Genomic DNA, 16,970 nt, shown 5'->3' with positions numbered 1-16,970 from the left:
CATGTTAAGTCTGAGATGCCTATTGGTAAGTGATGTTGAAAGGTAGTTGGAATTATTCTCTGAATATCCTTGTTCCAAAGTTTTCAGTCTTTCCCTATCTCCTAAGGATTGACTCCAACACCCTAGCAATGACATGTACAACTCTTCTTGTTCTGGCCCCTATTAGCTCTCACCATTCTCCCACATTCACACCATTTTCAGTCTTAGGAAACATTCTACATTTCCCCTTGCTCCTTTGTATGCCCTTTCTTCTGCCTAGAATGCTCTTCTCAGACCTCATCTACCTAACTCCTCCTCAAGACAACAGCTCATGTGTGAAGCCTTCCCCAACACCACCAGGCTAGCAGGGCACCCCTGCCTTCTAAGTTCTAACCAAAACTATACCATACCTGTTATAGCCCTTATCACATTGTATTCTAACTACTTAGTTATATATCTGCCTCCCCATTGGACTATAAGCTAGCTCCTTGAGGACAAAAATGTGCCCTATTCAGTATTCTTATTGATTCTTCTATCTTGTCCTCTTTAGTGTTTCCTTCCATGTAGCAATTATGCTAGGAAAGATGAGGTAATGCAGATCCATGAACATTTTAGCTTATCTATGGTAGTTAGGATCATGTTAGGAGAAGAAATGATAGGCAGGGGCCATGACCAAGATGCTCTCAAGCTTGCTGGCTAAATGCATTCTCTTTTGTCTACAACTTGTAGTCTTATCTCTATCATCACAGCCATTGTCCTCTATGCACTTGTCTCCCCAAATCAACCCAAGTTCTCTTTTATATTAACAAGGTCAAAACTGCACAAACTTTTTAAAAAATAATTTCCTGGGGTGCTTGGCTGGCTCAGTCAGTAGAGCATGCAATGGTTGATCTCGGGGTTGTAAGTTTGAGCCCCATGCTGGGTGTAGAGATTACTTAAAAATAAAATCTTTAAAAAATAATAATAATAATAATTTCTGTATATCTTTTGAGTCTCTAAAATATGTTTATCTAATTGAATTACACCATTTTATCTTTACTGACAAAATATGCAAAATATTCTTAAATATCAAATGACAACAAATGACTTCTTATAAGAGGCACTTCCAACACACGATTAACTATATTTCTCATTTTAATTTGTTAATTTTCCCTGATCAGTTCCACCCATAATTTTCCCTAGGATGAATACAGTGTATAGTCTATACTGTCTTCCCTAACCTATTTTAATTCCTTCACAGCATTTTTACAACCTGAATTTATCTTGTTTAAATCAATGATGAGAAATATCTAGTCTGTCAGGTTTACTGTTTTATGACACAGTCTAAAATAATGCTAAAAATAAGAAATGAAAAAATACTTCTTTAACAAATCCAGTCAAATCAATAACAACCATGCCCAGTCACTGCCCTCAGTGCCACCAATGATACTTAAAATGCTTTCACTATAGATAAAATTTTAAAAAGATGACAGGACACTTAAGTCTCAATTTTCTCAACTGTTAAAAGAAGTTGGTAACACCCATCATATTGGACTGTTAAAAGATTATGGGAGATAAGTATTTGTGAAAATATCTACCATAGTGTTTAGTACTCACTCAACAAATATTTATTGGCGCCTATTATGAGCCAGGCACTGAAGATACAATGATTGTGGCATACTGTATTTTCCAAAGATGGCTACGACAACATCTCCCATCCCACATGCTCTTCTACATTCTCCCATAGGGAGGTGGAGTCCATCCCCCGCCCCTTGAACGTGGGAGAGCTAGTGATTCATTTTAACCAAAAGAATGAAGCAGACATGACACTGCTTGACTTCTGACACTAGTTGGAAAAGGCAATCAGCTTCTGCCTTGCTCTGGAACACTAGCTTTTGGAGTCCAGAGCTGCTGTGTAAGAAGTCCAACCACCTGGAGACACCATGTCCTGACAAAGCCCAGGCCATATAGAAAGACATACGCAATGTCTGATCTACAGCCCCAGCTGAAGTCCCAGCAGATGGCCAGCATCAACTGCCAGATATTTGTATAAAGATGCCCACAGGGGCGCCTGGCTGGCTCAGTCGGTTAAGCGGCTGCCTTGGCTCAGGTCATGATCCCAGGGTCCTGGGATAGAGCCCCACCTTGGGCCCCTTGTTCATTGGGAAGCCTGCTTCTCCCCTGCCTGCCGCTCCCCCTGCTTGTGCTTGCTCTCTCCCTCTATATCAACTAAAAAAAAAAAAGATGCCCACAGATGATTAGGTCCCTGCCATTGAGGCTTCCCAGCTGAAGCACCAGACATTATGGAGCAGAGATAAACCATTTTCACTGTGCCCCGCCCAAATTCCAAACCAAAAGAATCTATGAACATAATAAAATGGTTGTTTCAAGCTGCTAAATTTTGGGATAATTTGTTTCATAGCAATAGTAATTGGAAAAGTGATCAACGTGATAAGCGTGTAACCCATCTTCATGGAGTTTATATTCTAGTGAAGGCGGGCAGCCCTAGAAAATGTCAGATGGTAATAATTATAAAATTCTGGATCAACTGGATATCCACATGCAAAGAAATGAAACTGGACCTTTCCTTACACCATATACAAAATGATTCCTGGAAGAAATAGTGCCTCTTTACATATTTTAGGGCTTAATTTAAAATTAGCTTGAGTTGGGGCAGCCAGGTGGCTCAGTTAAGTGTCCAGCTCTTGATTTCGTCTCAGGTCATGATCTCAGGGGTGTGGGATTGAGCCCCGCGCTGGGCTCTGCACTAGGCGTGGAGCCTGCTTGAGATACTCTCTCCCCCTCTTCCTTTGCCCCTCTACCCATCCCTCCCTAAAAAAATGAAAAATAAAAATAAAATAAAGTTGGCTTCAGCCAACACCTAATTTGAAAACTACAGTGTATTCTTGTGAGGTCTGAAGTATTTTTAAGATGTTAACAAGCACATGATACCAAGTAGAAACCTTGAATATAGTGATAATTACTGTTGTAAGAGCTAAAACTACAAAACTCTTAGAATAAAACATAGAAGTAAATGTTCATGACCTTAGGTTGAGCAAAGCCTTCTTAGATAATATATACAAAGCACAAGCAACAAAAGATAAAAGAAACAGGGGCGCCTGGCTGGCTCAATAGGTAGAGCATGTGATTCTTGACCTTGGGGTTGTGAGCTCAAGCCCCACATTGGGCATAGAGCTTACTTAAAAAAGATAAAGGAAATAAATTGGGCTTCATCAACAATAAAAACTTTGGTGCTTCAAAAAGTACCATCAAGAAAGTGCAAAGACAACCCACAGAATAGGATAAAATTCTTGCAAATCATATATCTGATCACATGCTCACTTCGGCAGCACATACGTATTTGATCAGGGTCTTGTATCCATAGTCTTTACAACTTAACAATAAGAAGACAACCCAGTGAAAAAATAGACAAAGGATCTGAACAGGTATAGATAAACAAACAGCTAATAAGCACATGAAAAGATGATCAACATCATTGGTCATTATGGAAATGCAAATCAAATCAAAACCATAATATCACTTCATACCCACTAGGAGATGGCTAAAATAAAGGCAGATGATAAAGAGCTGGCAAGAATGTGGAGAAATTGGAACCCCCATACCTTACGGGTGGGATTTTAAATTAGTGCAGCCACTTTAAAAAACAGCTTGGCAGTTCCTCAAAATGTTATATATGACCCAGAAATAGGTATATATCCGAGAACTGAATACATATGTCCACATAAGAACTTGTATACAAATGTTCATAGTAGCATTATTCGTAATACCCAAAATGTGGAAACAACCCAAAGGTCCATCAATAGATGATGATAAATAAAATATACTATTTAAGTATGTTATGGGTTGAATTGTGTCCCTGTTCTCCCCCTCTTCCGCCCCACAAAAAGGTATGTTGAAGTCCTAACCACCAGTGCCTCAGAGTGTGACCTTCCTTGGAAAGAGGATCTTTGCAGACGTAATTAGTTAAGATGAGGTCATACTGGAGTAGGGTGGGCTCCTAAGCCAATATGACTGGTATCCTTATGATAGCCAGGTGAAGATATGGCACACAGGAAGAATGCCATGTGACAAGAAACCAGACACTAGGGTTATGCAGCTGTAAGCCAAAGAATGCCAAAGACTGCCAGCAAACCACCAGAATCTATATTCTATAAAAATTACAGGTAATCAAGGTAAACTACAATAAAATTACAGGCAACTTTATTTCATCCCCAGCCCTCAATATGCACCTTTAAGCCCCAACAGGCTTATATAATAATAGTTATTTCATAAACATCTGTAACCATAACAATTAGGCTTATATAGGTCCATTCTGAAAGTTACCTGAAACTCTTGGGTTCGGGTCAGCACTGGTATTAGCAACAGAAATCTCAGATAGTCAAAATCAGTCCAAATTCATCCCTAGGCCAAGAGTTTCAGGTCTTGAACGCAGGAACATCACAGTCAAAACCAGATTCTAGGTCTGTCAAACAGCAGTCCACATAAAGCCAAATGAACCGATTCTAGATAATCAGGAATTTTCTAAGACACATGGAACATTCCCTGACTCAAAGAAAACTCCCATGACTCAAAGAATGGGGAAAAATCAGACCATTTTTAGGAATAAAGTGAACTAAATGGGTATTTAACTTAATATATGTGCCCTCAGCCTGTTCACCAATTCCTCCCCTTGGGACGGAGACAACATCTTTAAGAAATTCTGAAGTTAATTCAAAAGCTTGCCTTTTCCCTTTTGGCCTCAAGTTGCACTACAAGTTTCAGCAAGCAAAGGTTGTACAGCAAAGTTCAAGAAGGGCAATGCTCTGTGCCATCCTGAACACTCCCTTTTTATTTTCACTTAAATAGTTCTCCCCAGTTTTATACTCTCACACAGCTTGTGTCAAACACCTGCTGACCTCATTATGAAGATACTTCAGTAACACCCAGATGTGGGCCTAAGGAACACATATGAAAATGTAACAGAGATATAAGATAACAGGTATATAAAACCTGAGATGTAAACAGAATTGGCTAGCCCACTTAATAAATTTGAAATAACAAAGTGATGTTAACCAGAAGCCAACGCTACAAATAAATCCAGTAAATGTATCACCACACATTTGTATATAAGTCCACCTATCTCCTAAATAATAGACAAATCTAGTATACCATAGTAAAAATAGTGTTCTTTCCTATTTTCCAAGGGAAGAAAAAATCTCTAACTTCCAGGCTATCTGTAAAGCTTAAAACAAAGCAAAACAAAAAACAAACAAAACAAGCAACTCCAATGTGAGTAAAATTAGTAGTAAATTGGACTTACTGTTTGGCCTGGTTAACATGAACTCCTAGTGTATAGCTCAGCCATTTGTATGTCACCTGTAAGAAGAGGAATTGTTTTTTTAACATCAGACGATTCCAGAGTGTAGGTCAGTCCTAAGGGCTCCTAAAGATTCCCACTCTTAGATGATTATGCCTTATAAATTACAGTAGATGCCACCCTAGTTTTGCCAAGAACCATCCATCTGGGCAGGTACGACTGAGATCTTTATCTTACAAATACTAAAAAGGCTAATTAACAGGAGAGTCGAAAGAGTAAGGCTGATTATACAAAGAAAAAGCTCTCATTTTTCCTCACATTCTTTGTTTTACTAGTGCCCTTTTCACATTGTGTCCTTTTTTGTGGCCACCACTGGTAACTATTAAAACTCATCCAAAAGCTAGATTACTTTGAAGTGTATGACTCATAAACTTCTAAGAAAAGTTGCAGCCATACAAACATTAACAGGCACAGGTGGTGCAGGGGCAAGGGAATGAAAGAAGTGGATGACCACTGTATCTGCAGTTAGATTGGAATCCACTGGCATCAAGCCTTGATCTTCCGTCCATCCTTCCTTGGGCTCTCCTGTCATTTGTCACTTCTTTGTATGCTCCTCATCTCCTGAAGTCTTCCAATTCTAAATGCTGAGTTTCCAATAATTAAGACTTACACAGGCGAGGCAAAGCATTAGCAAAAGAGACTAACCTAGGTTGGAAAACTGCCTATCCCTTACTAACCAAAAATAAGTAAGTTATTTGGCCCCTCTGCTTCAACTTTCTTTTTTAGGGATACTTCCACGGCCCTCTGGGTGGGTCGCTGTAACCATTAAAGGTAATAATGCATATCCCAAGCTCACAGTAGGCACTCAGTTATCACGGTTTGCAAAGTCCATTCACATTCATCGTCTCACTGGATCTTTCATTCCAACCCTGGGAAGCAGGTCAAGGCTATGAATACCAAACTTCCTAGAGGAGGAAACCGACTGTTGTAAGGTTAAACAAGTGGTCACCTAACCCAATTAAGGTACAATTTCCTCAACAGAAAACGTGGGACTTGAAACTCCAACCACCTTATCAGATAGGTGTAGAAACGCCTTAGAATTTTTATCTACCAGTACCCTTCCCTCCACGCCTCTCCTTCTTGACCCCTGCTCCTTGCCAGTGCCCAGCACGCCCACCCAAGGCACGCGGACTTGCGCGCGCGCCAAAGAAATCCCCCCCGCGAGTCCTCGCTCGCCCTGGGGCACGAGACGTGGGGACTTGTCTCCCCTCGGCCAGTCCCCAACAGGCCAAGCGCAGAGGGGTCAAGGCCCCCGCCACCCTCGCCGGGCCCAGGACTCTAGTCGCAGGCCCACATTCCCCAGTCCTAGATCCTCACGATCTTGTTCTGGTCCGTGACGAACTCGTCTATATTTTCCAGATAAAGCTGGTCCGCCATGGTGCTGCGGAGCTATGAGCCCCGCCACCACAACCGCAGCTCCCGCCGGCGGGAAACGTCTTTCCTCTCTCCCGGGTCCCGGGTCGTTTCCCACAGCAACGGAGGCGACGCGCTACGGCGGCCGCCCGAGGGTCAAACTAGTCTCGGAGACGGCGCAGACTCAAGTAGGCGGAGCTAGTAGGTAGGAGAGGACGGAAGTGAGCAGCTAGGTTCGTGAGCGTGATCTGGAGGGGGTGTTTTTGGAACCAGTGTTTCACTGCTACAACCTAATGATTAACCCAGGGCAAAAGACCTCATCTGTAGGAGCCACAACCTTACCACCTGTAAATTGATAAAATAATCCTTGCCCTTTCATACCTTTATTCAACAAAGGTTTATCAAGTACCTAGTCCAGGTACTGGGGACACAGCTGTGAATGATAAAGACAGAAGTAAACCAGTAATTTTAGTAGAGTGACGGCAGCTGGGATAAAGTGCAGCTTGTTATAATTCCTCAGAATTGAGAAATTACGGATGGTTTTCCAGAAGGGATGGGCGAAGAGAAATGTTTCAGATAGAGGCAGGGGCATTTGCTGGGAAGAAAAAAAGAGTTCGTTGTAGCTAAAATGTTGGGAGAAGAGTCCACTGAAGGGAGGTGAGACGGGAGAAGGTAATTCATGCTGCACCTATGAGGTTGTGTGAAGGGGCACAAGAACTTTATTCTCAGGAAAAGGTTTCAGGTTGGGGGATTTCAACTAAAATTTCTCCTAACATCAGCTAAAGTACCCATAATAATTGATTTCAGCATAAGCCAGTGTAGTTCAGTAGGGCACCATGGTGGAAAATGGAGCAAGCTCTAGAGTTAGACCCTGGATTTGAATCCTGGTTTTGATCATTGTTGTGTGACCTTAAGTAAGTTATTTAACCACTGCAAGCCTGTTACCCTATCTATAATACAGAAATAATAATAGTACCCACTTAAAACTTTTGTTGCAACATGTACTCATTCACAACAGCAGAAAACTACTAAGGGCCCGGCACTGTTCTGGGTGCCGGGGATATAGCCATGATTAATAATACACAAGAGCTTGCTCACATGTAGCTTACATTCTCATAAAGATATTTGAGGGATGGTAATAGCTTAAAATAGGATAGCGGTAGTGGAAATTGAGAGAACTGAGTGACTTAGGTTTTCTTTTTAGAGTCAGCAAAACCTGCCGATGAATTAGATGAATAGAATGTAGGAAATACAGGAATGAAGGAAAATACCTAGATTTGGAATCTAAATCTTTAGGTAAATTGTGATGCATTTGACTACTGAACTGTGGAAGCCAGAGAGAGCAGATGAGAAAATCAAAGAATTCTATTTGGCCGTAGTTGTAATTGAGAAAACATATATAAAACCCTCATATCATGCATGCACACAATAAAATCAATAACAGTTGGGTTATATTACTATACACCAGGCACACTGTACTAGGTGCTTTGAGAGTGAGATGTCATTTAATTCCTATAGCAACCCTGCAAATGGACTGTGTTTGTCTATATTTTATAGACTAGATTGCTGAGGTTTAAGAGAGGAGAGATGGATTTTCCAGGCCACAGGGTTGAGTAGTAGTGCTGGGAATGGAATTCAAGTTTCTTGTCATTGTTCCACAGGGATGGGAAGTAAGTCAAGATAATTGGCCAAAGAATATTGACACTACCCCCCCACCAAAGGGAGCAGATGATAATACTGTATAGGATACCTGCCCCAACATGGCCCCAGATATACCAATATTAAAAAGTTGCATGACTTTTAGAAGCCAGATTAGAAGTTAACCTAGGGAGGCCTACCCAGCTTGAACATTCCTACCTCAGGGGAGAGGAGCTGAATGGAACACATGTGGGCTTTAGAAATCTATTTTTCTTTTAAAAAGCAAGCAAACAAACAAAAACCTGGGCTTGAATCCCAGCTTTACCACTTCCTAGCTGTGTGGCCTTAGGCAAATCACTTAACTTCTCTAGTCCTCCATTTCATGAGCTTTAAAAGAAGGGACAATAAAACACAGTGGTATACTAATAAATGTTTAACAATCAAATGTAAAAAGCCCTGATTTGTAGTGGTTGACAGCATCTGTGGTGTATATACTTCCATCACGGCAGATTTCAAGTTCTGATATTGATGTCACTAAACACAGAGTTAGGTAGAGACACACAATATCACACCAGTACTTCCACAATACATGTAGAATAAACAAATAACCTCAAGAGCATATATGGCAGTAAAATGTAGTAAAATAATTAGGAAGTGATGATATTTGGATATTTGTTGTCTTTGTTTTTAATATGATTTAATTGTAAATTTATATAATTTAATTTTTAGCAACGGCTCTCATGAAGAATTAATAAAAGGAAACCTAGTTTGGAATAGACTTGGGGGGTCACTAAGGGGAGCTCTCAAGCCCTACCATTCTTTGTCAATTGCAGACCCAACAGGGCATGTTCTGTGCCTGGGGCATTAGCAATGTAAAATTAACGCATCTTATTCCAGGCATCTATAACATTTTCCGTATTTGAAATGTAACTGGCAAATCTCCAAAAGGGAAAGGTATCACCATTTCTACCTCTACCTTAATGCTGCTGCTTAAAAAAAAAAAAAAAGAAGGACAATTCAGTCCCTGTTCCTTAAAGATGAAGCTTCACATCAATGTCAAAAACAAGAACAGTTCTCCAGGAATCAGAACAACCAACCAAAGTATTTCCTAAGCAAATGAGGCCAGACAAAACTTGGGGATGGTAGTGTCAGCTGATCCAGAAGTGGGAGCCATAGGATCAAGATCCTTCACCTTCATGCTTCAAAAGACGTTGATGTTAGAAATAGAAGACTGACCCTCCTATTTCCTCCTTTTCATTCCCACTTCATCCCAGAAATGATTGGCATCAGAAAATATAATGATTGTGACAGGGTATCGGATGGGAAATCTAGACTGGACCCAATATGGGGGAGAAAATGAGGAGTGGTCAACCTATATGCAGGCAGAACCCCCAGACTGAGAGTAGGGGAAAGAGGCCAAGCCTCTGACCAGGAAAGGGGGCCTGTGGGAGCAGCTCAGGAGCCCTACCCAGTTAGCTGGGATACAGGGCTGCCACAAGTCTCTGGGGGATAGCATTTCAGGAAGGAGAACAGGTCAGAAGGAATCCAAGACTAAGAATTATGATTTAGGGGCCACATAACTGTCCATGGGTCATTCCAGAGTCCTGGAGACCCAGAACTTATTAACACCAAGGTATTTAGCATTAGATCATTCATCAAGTATTATTCAAGGCCTCCTGTCTATTGGGCCCTGTGTGACTGTTGGGAACACAGCATGGTCTTCATCTCTGGGAGTTTAGTCTGTGGGGAGTAAACAGCTGCCCTGTGAGGGAAGCACAGGTTGCCAAGGAAACCTGGCAAAGGCAACTAACTCAACTTGGGGATCAGAAGAAATGTGGGGAAAACTGGATTTAGGTATCCAGGACTAGATGGCATATATCCTTTCACTTTAGGTGAAATATATAACAAATGAAATCGGAGTGCTGTCATTGTTACAGCTTCTAACATGCACAACAATCTGATATAAAAAGAGCTATTTTATGAGAACATGTGGTACCTTGTGCAGACTGTCTTGTGGAATGTACAGCTATCAAGGCCAGGACACATCAACCTTCTTGACAGCTGGGGAGGCAAGAGCCCAGGGAAGGCTAAAATAACATGCTGTTCTAACACACCTTATCAGTTCTATAAAAGTCAATGTAAAACCCCTCAGTTACCAAAACAAAGTGGGTGAGCCAAGAGGGCACTCAGACACTGGTTCCCCTGTTTCCCACCCACTGCCACCCCACCACACACACACACCCCCAGCCCACGCTTGCACCTCAGCCTGTTTATTTCTCAGCTCAATCACCAAAAGGTTCACGTCGCTACCTTTGTTGCCTCAGTCACACAGAAAAAGAGCAGGAAGATCCCCTCCACACACTCCCATCTTGCAATTGCTTTGTATATTATTTTCCTTTCCCCATCCCCTTGGGGGCTGGAAGGGTGCTTTGGAGGAGTGTGTGTCCATATTTTTGCTGTAAACATCTTTGCTGCAAGCATTTTGGCCACATAAAAAGGCAATTTTGCCATAAAAGATAAAATCACGAAAAATAAAAGAGGGACATTCATTAAAAAGGACATAATTAAAAATGAATAACAAAATTAAAAAGACCTTATGGCAAAATACGAAATATTTGAATACACTCAAAATGTATAATGTAGATTCATGTCAGTACTGCGTAAATAACTTATTTTATTTTGTGGATTATACCTAAGCATTTGTCTTCAAAGTCTTTCATTCACAGTATTATACTTTTTTTTTTTTGCTTGTTGATTCATCTCACTGGACATCAAACGTTTTTTGCTAAAATTTCTTCCTTCATGAAGAGAAGTATCCGTTTCCGAAGAGTAGGATGCATATCTGTAATTGAACTTTGTATGGCCGTTGTGAAAGCCTTCTACACTGTTGTTTGTTCTTGGCATATTGCCACATGTCCATTGATAGACATTACAAAATTCTATGGGAAATGTGGGTTCAAACCCCTGTGCCACTGTATAGACCATTATGAGGGCTAAGATTCATTTAATGTAAAAATGGGAGTACTGCATTAATGGAGAAATGAAACCAAATTCAACCAGTGGATGAAACCAACAGACTGTCAAAACAACCAACGAGTTACTTTTTTCTTTTGTGGCAATATTGCCTTACAGCCAATCAGTTACGTGACAAAGATGCTTATGGCAAAATTACCTACAACCAGAGGGGTGATGGTAAAAGTAAAGATAATTAGAAATTGGTTATGGGAAGTTTTGTCCTAAGTGCATCATTTCTGAATTATTAAATTGGGGGTGGGAAGGGGGCAGTGAGGGAGGCTTGGCATTCAGGGCTAGAAAGAAACATGATCCTTCTCTAGAGACCATTGCTCTCTGGCCCCCAGCACTGCTGGTTGGGAAGACTTCCTGAGGAATTGTCATGTGACCTCAGCTTTGGTATGGAGTAAAGGAGGGGCAAAGGCCATTCTAGACCCAGAAGATGTAGTAGCTGCTCTCTTTGCCTCCTTGTCTCTCTCCTGGCATCACTGCTTCTCTCTCTGCGACTATTCTGTTTGGCTTTGGCTTCATCACAGTTTCTACTTCCTCATGGTTTTATGAGGAAACATCAAAGATGTTTAACAGCCATAAGTTACCAGGGCTCAACCACACCACTACCTCCAGCTTTTCCCCGAATTGTTACAGATGCTCTTGACAATTCCCATTCTGTAATTCCTAAATGGTTGAGCCTGGTTTGCTCAGCTTATCTCAGGGTTTGGTCTTTTAAATCTCAGGTTATCAGGGCACCTGGGTGGTTCAGTTTGTTAAGTGTCTGACTCTTGATTTTGGCTTAGGTCATGATCTTGGGGTCATGAGATTGAGCCCTACATCGGGCTCCACGCTGGGTGTGGAGCCTGCTTAAGATTCTCCCTCTGCTCCTCCCCCCCAAACAAACAAATAAATAAATCTAGCTCAGAGTATCAGTATCTTTTTCAGGATACTGAGCAGCCGTGGACAGGTTCCTCTTGGACAGGTGCTCCTTTACTTTTTCCTCAATCACTCATTGAATTCCGTCTATGAGCCCACTATATACATGAGATATAGTAGAATACAAGATGCTCAGATGCAGAGTTAGACTGGGGATCCACAACATCTAGATGGGCCTTCAGAGGGGAGTAGATCACCCAGGGACAGAGCTGAAGGCAGAACCCTAGGGAACATCCGCAGATAAGGGATATGCAAAGAAGAAAAGGCCTGAAAAGGGAACTGAGAGAGAGGAGGAGCACTGGGAGGGCTCAGTGTGGAAACAAAAGAAGTGAGTTTGAAGGAGGGAGTGTGGAACAGTGTCAAATGCTTCCCCGAAATGGTGTTAGGTAGGGGTTGAAAGGAAGGCATTGGATTAGGCAGTCAGGAGGCCTCTGATGATGTGGGCCCCAGGAGCAAGAGGCACAAAAGCCAGATGGCAGTGAGTTAGGAGGAAGAAAAAGTAAGAAGGAGAACTAAAGATGGAGGGTAAAGACAACTCTGGCCAATTAACTATGTGGAAATGGAGAAATGGTTGGGAGTGAGGGTGGTCATGAAACTTCACAACATATCTACCCAAGCAATAGGGGTGGGAGGTGGTAGTGGGCATTTGTCTTAGAAAAAAGTATGACAGGCATTCTGGGGTCTTTTCCATCTGGAATGTCCTCAGTAGGGATCCCTCAGAAACTTCAGGCCAGAATCTGAAGAAGAAGGGCATATGGTAGATCCTCAGTTCCCACAGAATGGAAATTTCTTTTTTTTTTTTTTAAAGATTTTATTTATTTATTTGAGAGAGAGAGAATGAAAGACAGAGAGCATGAGAAGGAGGAAGGTCAGAGGGAGAAGCAGACTCCCCGCTGAGCAGGGAGCCCGATGCGGGACTCGATCCTGGAACTCCAGGATCATGACCTGAGCCGAAGGCAGTCGCTCAACCAACTGAGCCACCCAGGCGCCCAGAATGGAAATTTCTTAAAGCTCTTTCATCCTGGATTCCAAGCACCCAGAGTGGCCACAGCTGGCACAGGGTAGGCCCTTAGCAAATATGCATTGACTGGTAACTGAATGGTTGAATGAATCAATGGATGGATAAAACTGAATTAAATATTGTTCTGTTCTATAATCCCTGTTGTTGATCTACGGAATATTGTTTGTAGAAGGTGTTGTCTACCTTCCCTTCCACCACTCAAACTATTACATAGTCTGTTATCACAGTGAGCATTGCTGATAAACTAACTGGGGAAATCCAGCTTCCTTCAAAGGACCAGTGATCAGAAATGACGCAGGGTTAGGGGTGCTTTTATGGACAAAAGTTAGGACCAAGCACAGGTCCTAAACAGGCTTGAGAGCTGCAGAGTACTGCTGCTGGACCCCAAACGGAGGCTTCATACATTCCTATATATATAAACTTCATACACAGGGTTTTATCTAGTAAATTTCATCTAATAAATACTCCGTGGATTGACTAACTTGAATTATCTTACCTTTCAATATTTTTTCCCAAGACTCTGGAGTAAAAACGAAATTAAGTGGTAAACTTCACCCAAACAAATTCTCATTTCCCCTTTCTCTGTCCATGAGGAGATGGCTCCATCACACCTTTGATTTCTCTGTACCTGTCCAATTTCAGGACATCCTTATCATTGGTCTGTTTTTCTTAACTTGTTTTTCTGCTTATTAAGGAAATTCATGTTCATCTTCATCTTCTGCAGCCTCATCTCTGTTCCAATCTGCACCATGGTCCATCTTTAACACCAGTTCCAGGATGATATTTCTTTTTCTTTTCTTTTCTTTTCTTTTCTTTTCTTTTCTTTTCTTTTCTTTTCTTTTCTTTTTTTGTTAGAAAGGGGGGAGGAGATAGGGAGAGGGAAAGAGAGAATCCCAAGCAGGCTCCACGCCCAGCTCAGAGCCCAGTGAGGGGCTCGATCTCACAACCCTGAGATCATGACCTGAGCAGAAATCAAGAGTTAGACGCTTAACCGACTGAGCCACCCAGGTGCCCCCAGGATGATGTTACCCCCTACTTAAAACAACAACCCAATATTAGAATGCTTCCATCACCCCCCAAAAATTCCCATGTGCCTTCATTCCCCACTTACACAACCAATCCCTGTTCCCATCCCCAACTCCAGGTAACCACTCATCTGTTCTCTGTCTTTGTAATTTTGTCTTTTAATATAGATGGCATCTACAACGTATAGTTATTTGTGTTTGGCTTCTGTTATGGGATGAATTGTGTTCCCCCCCCCCACCAAGCCCAACCATATATTGAAGTCCTAACCCCCAGTGCCTCAGAATGTGATTGTATTTGGAGATAAGGTTTTTAAGTTAAAATGAGGTTATTGGGGTGGACCTTAATCCAATAAGATTTGTATCTGTGTAAGAAGAGTAAATTCAGACAACATACACAATTAGAGGAGAGACCAAGTGAAAACACAGGCTCAGCAGAACAGCCTCATGGAAGGAGCCATTGTTCAGATGGGTATACTACAGATGAAAAAGTTAAAGTCCCAGATGTTTAGTGATTTTTTCCAAGCTCACGCACCAGAAAATAACTGAACTTGGGACTCACACTGGGACTTCTTAACCCCCATCCAGTCTAGGATTCCTGATAGACTTCTGGGGGGAGAAGACTGGGTGTGGGGAAGGGCATTCAGTGTCCACATGGGGACAGAGTGCCTTGTGTCTGGTCTCATTATGAAGCCAAATTTGGCTGGAGTTAATGAATGACCAAATTGAAGTTTTATAAAAATTAATCTGGTAGCATAAAGTATTACTCATTGGTGGACATTGGTAGTCCCACCCCTTCATTCTGTGGATCCCATGTCTCCCCATGTCTGTTTCTTTTCTGTCCTGTTTTCTCAAATCACTTTTTTCTCATTTTCTTACCTTAGCCCTTGCCCCATTCCTAGAGCTCTGTAACAGCCTCCAACTTCCTTCGGTATCTCCTGTTCCAAGCTTTCTCCTTTCCCCACATCCTTCTCTAGCCACACTTTGGGCTCTGTGCCAGTACATCCCTGATGCTTACCAGACGACAGATTCTATTCATGGATTTTACCCAGGAGCTGTCTAGGAGGCTTCTGGGTATTGGGAAGAAAGACCTCCTTGTGCCTCAGGCACCCATCCATAAAACAAGGGGCCCAGGACAAGGCCTTCCAGATCTGACCCTTTCAGAGGGTGGTGCTCAAACCCTAATAAAGGACTGGCGGGTATGTATGGTCAGAGTCGTCGTTCCTTCTGTCATCTCCCATTAGGAGGCGCTGGTACTCCTTCTCATGGGAAGAGTAACAATGACTATAGGATCTCAACAACACTAATTAGAAAACACTATGTGGGTCAATCTTCAAATTGAATTCATTGCCTGAACTTAAAGAACAGGGGATTTTATATTAAAAATCATATTTCAGGTCTTATTTTTAATCCAAACATCTAGCTGCTATCTTCTGCCAAGGATATTTTGCCATTGGTCAAAGTACTTGTTCTGTTATTTTTCTTAAACCTTATTGTTGTAAGTGAAATATTTCTTGGCCATGTATTCAACAGAAGGAAGAAAGAGCTAGATTGAGAGGACCACAAGTTTCAGAAAAAGAGGGGGAAAGAAACCAAGTTTTTGTGAAAAGGAAGTAAGCACAGTGTTGTCTGTGTTGAAAGAATACAACCTGAAATGCCATTATGAAAATAAAGCAAAATAAGAACTAAGAAGATGGGGCACCTGGGTGGCTCAGTCGTTAAGCATCTGCCTTCGACTCAGGTCATGATCCCAGGGTCCTGGGATCGAGCCCTGCATCGGGCTCCCTGCTCGGGCGGGAAGCCCGCTTCTCCCTCTCCCACTTCCCCTGCTTGTATTCCCTCTCTTGCTGTCTTTCTCTCTGTCAAATAAATAAAATAAAATCTTAAAAAAAAAATTAAAAAAAAGAACTAAGAAGAATATAGAAAAGATGTGAGATGAAAAAGCAACAAAATGGAAGAAAGGACTAAAACATCAACAGAATTTATTCTTTTTAATGCAGATAAATGTTTCTGCTATAAACTGTAATTAAGAGGGAATAAATTATAAGTGAGTAAAATAGAACAGAATAAGTAAAACAGTAGCACCTTACAGAGGCTGTAGGCATTTGAGATTCTGTCTAATTCAATCTCTTCCCCCCAGGATGGGCTAGCTGAGTCCCAGAGACATTAGGTAAACTGTTCAAGATCACAAAGGTAGGAAGTGGCAAAGCTGGGAATAGAAATCATGTCTTTGGACTTTATATCCTCTGCTTCTTCCATATATCCTATGGCCAGAGTTTGACAAACACTTGTTGAATTGATGAAAGGAAGCATAGTATAAAGGGAAGAACTTAAATTGTGAAGGGGAGTCCTAGATTCTAGTCCTAGATGTGCTAGTGACTGGCTGTGTGACCTAGGGCAAGTCACTTTCTCTCTTTGGATCTCAATATCCACTTTAAAGTATAGAGAAAGCTTAAACTCGAAACTTAGAAGGTCAGTTGGGAAGTGTGTCACAGTGGCCAACAACAACCCTTTGGTCTTGGGGCTAAGAACTTGGCCCCAAGGGAAAGGAGTAAAAACCTCATGGTTATAAAGAATAGAAGTCAACTCTGGCTGGGCGCCTGGGTGGCTCAGTCGGTTAAGCGACTGCCTTCGGCTCAGGTCATGATCCTGGAGTCCCGGG

General features: G+C 41.8%; 1 protein-coding gene across 5 annotated transcripts in view; it reads right to left on the bottom strand.

Moving 5' to 3' along the window:
* POLD3 (DNA polymerase delta 3, accessory subunit) overlaps window positions 1-6,890 on the bottom strand; it is a 103,361-nt gene extending 96,471 nt beyond the window's left edge. For all 5 annotated transcript variants that reach the window (XR_004677451.1, XR_004677450.1, XR_004677452.1 and 2 more), the window contains exons 1-2: window positions 6,653-6,890; window positions 5,279-5,334 (exon numbers count right to left, since the gene is read on the bottom strand). Coding sequence is in view for 2 of the 5 variants with exons in the window: in XM_034995017.1 (XP_034850908.1) it covers window positions 5,279-5,334; window positions 6,653-6,712 (116 nt within the window). In the remaining 3 variants the exon portion in view is untranslated. The remainder of the gene's footprint in view (window positions 1-5,278; window positions 5,335-6,652) is intronic.
* Between the last annotated feature and the right edge of the window lie 10,080 nt (window positions 6,891-16,970).

This window comes from Mirounga leonina, unplaced genomic scaffold, assembly GCF_011800145.1.
Source record: "Mirounga leonina isolate KUSES-001 unplaced genomic scaffold, KU_Mleo_1.0 Mir_92, whole genome shotgun sequence".
In the NCBI taxonomy this organism is placed as follows: Eukaryota; Metazoa; Chordata; class Mammalia; order Carnivora; family Phocidae; genus Mirounga; species Mirounga leonina.
Note: the sequence above shows the minus strand (reverse complement) of the source record. Positions and strands in the feature narration are given on the sequence as shown.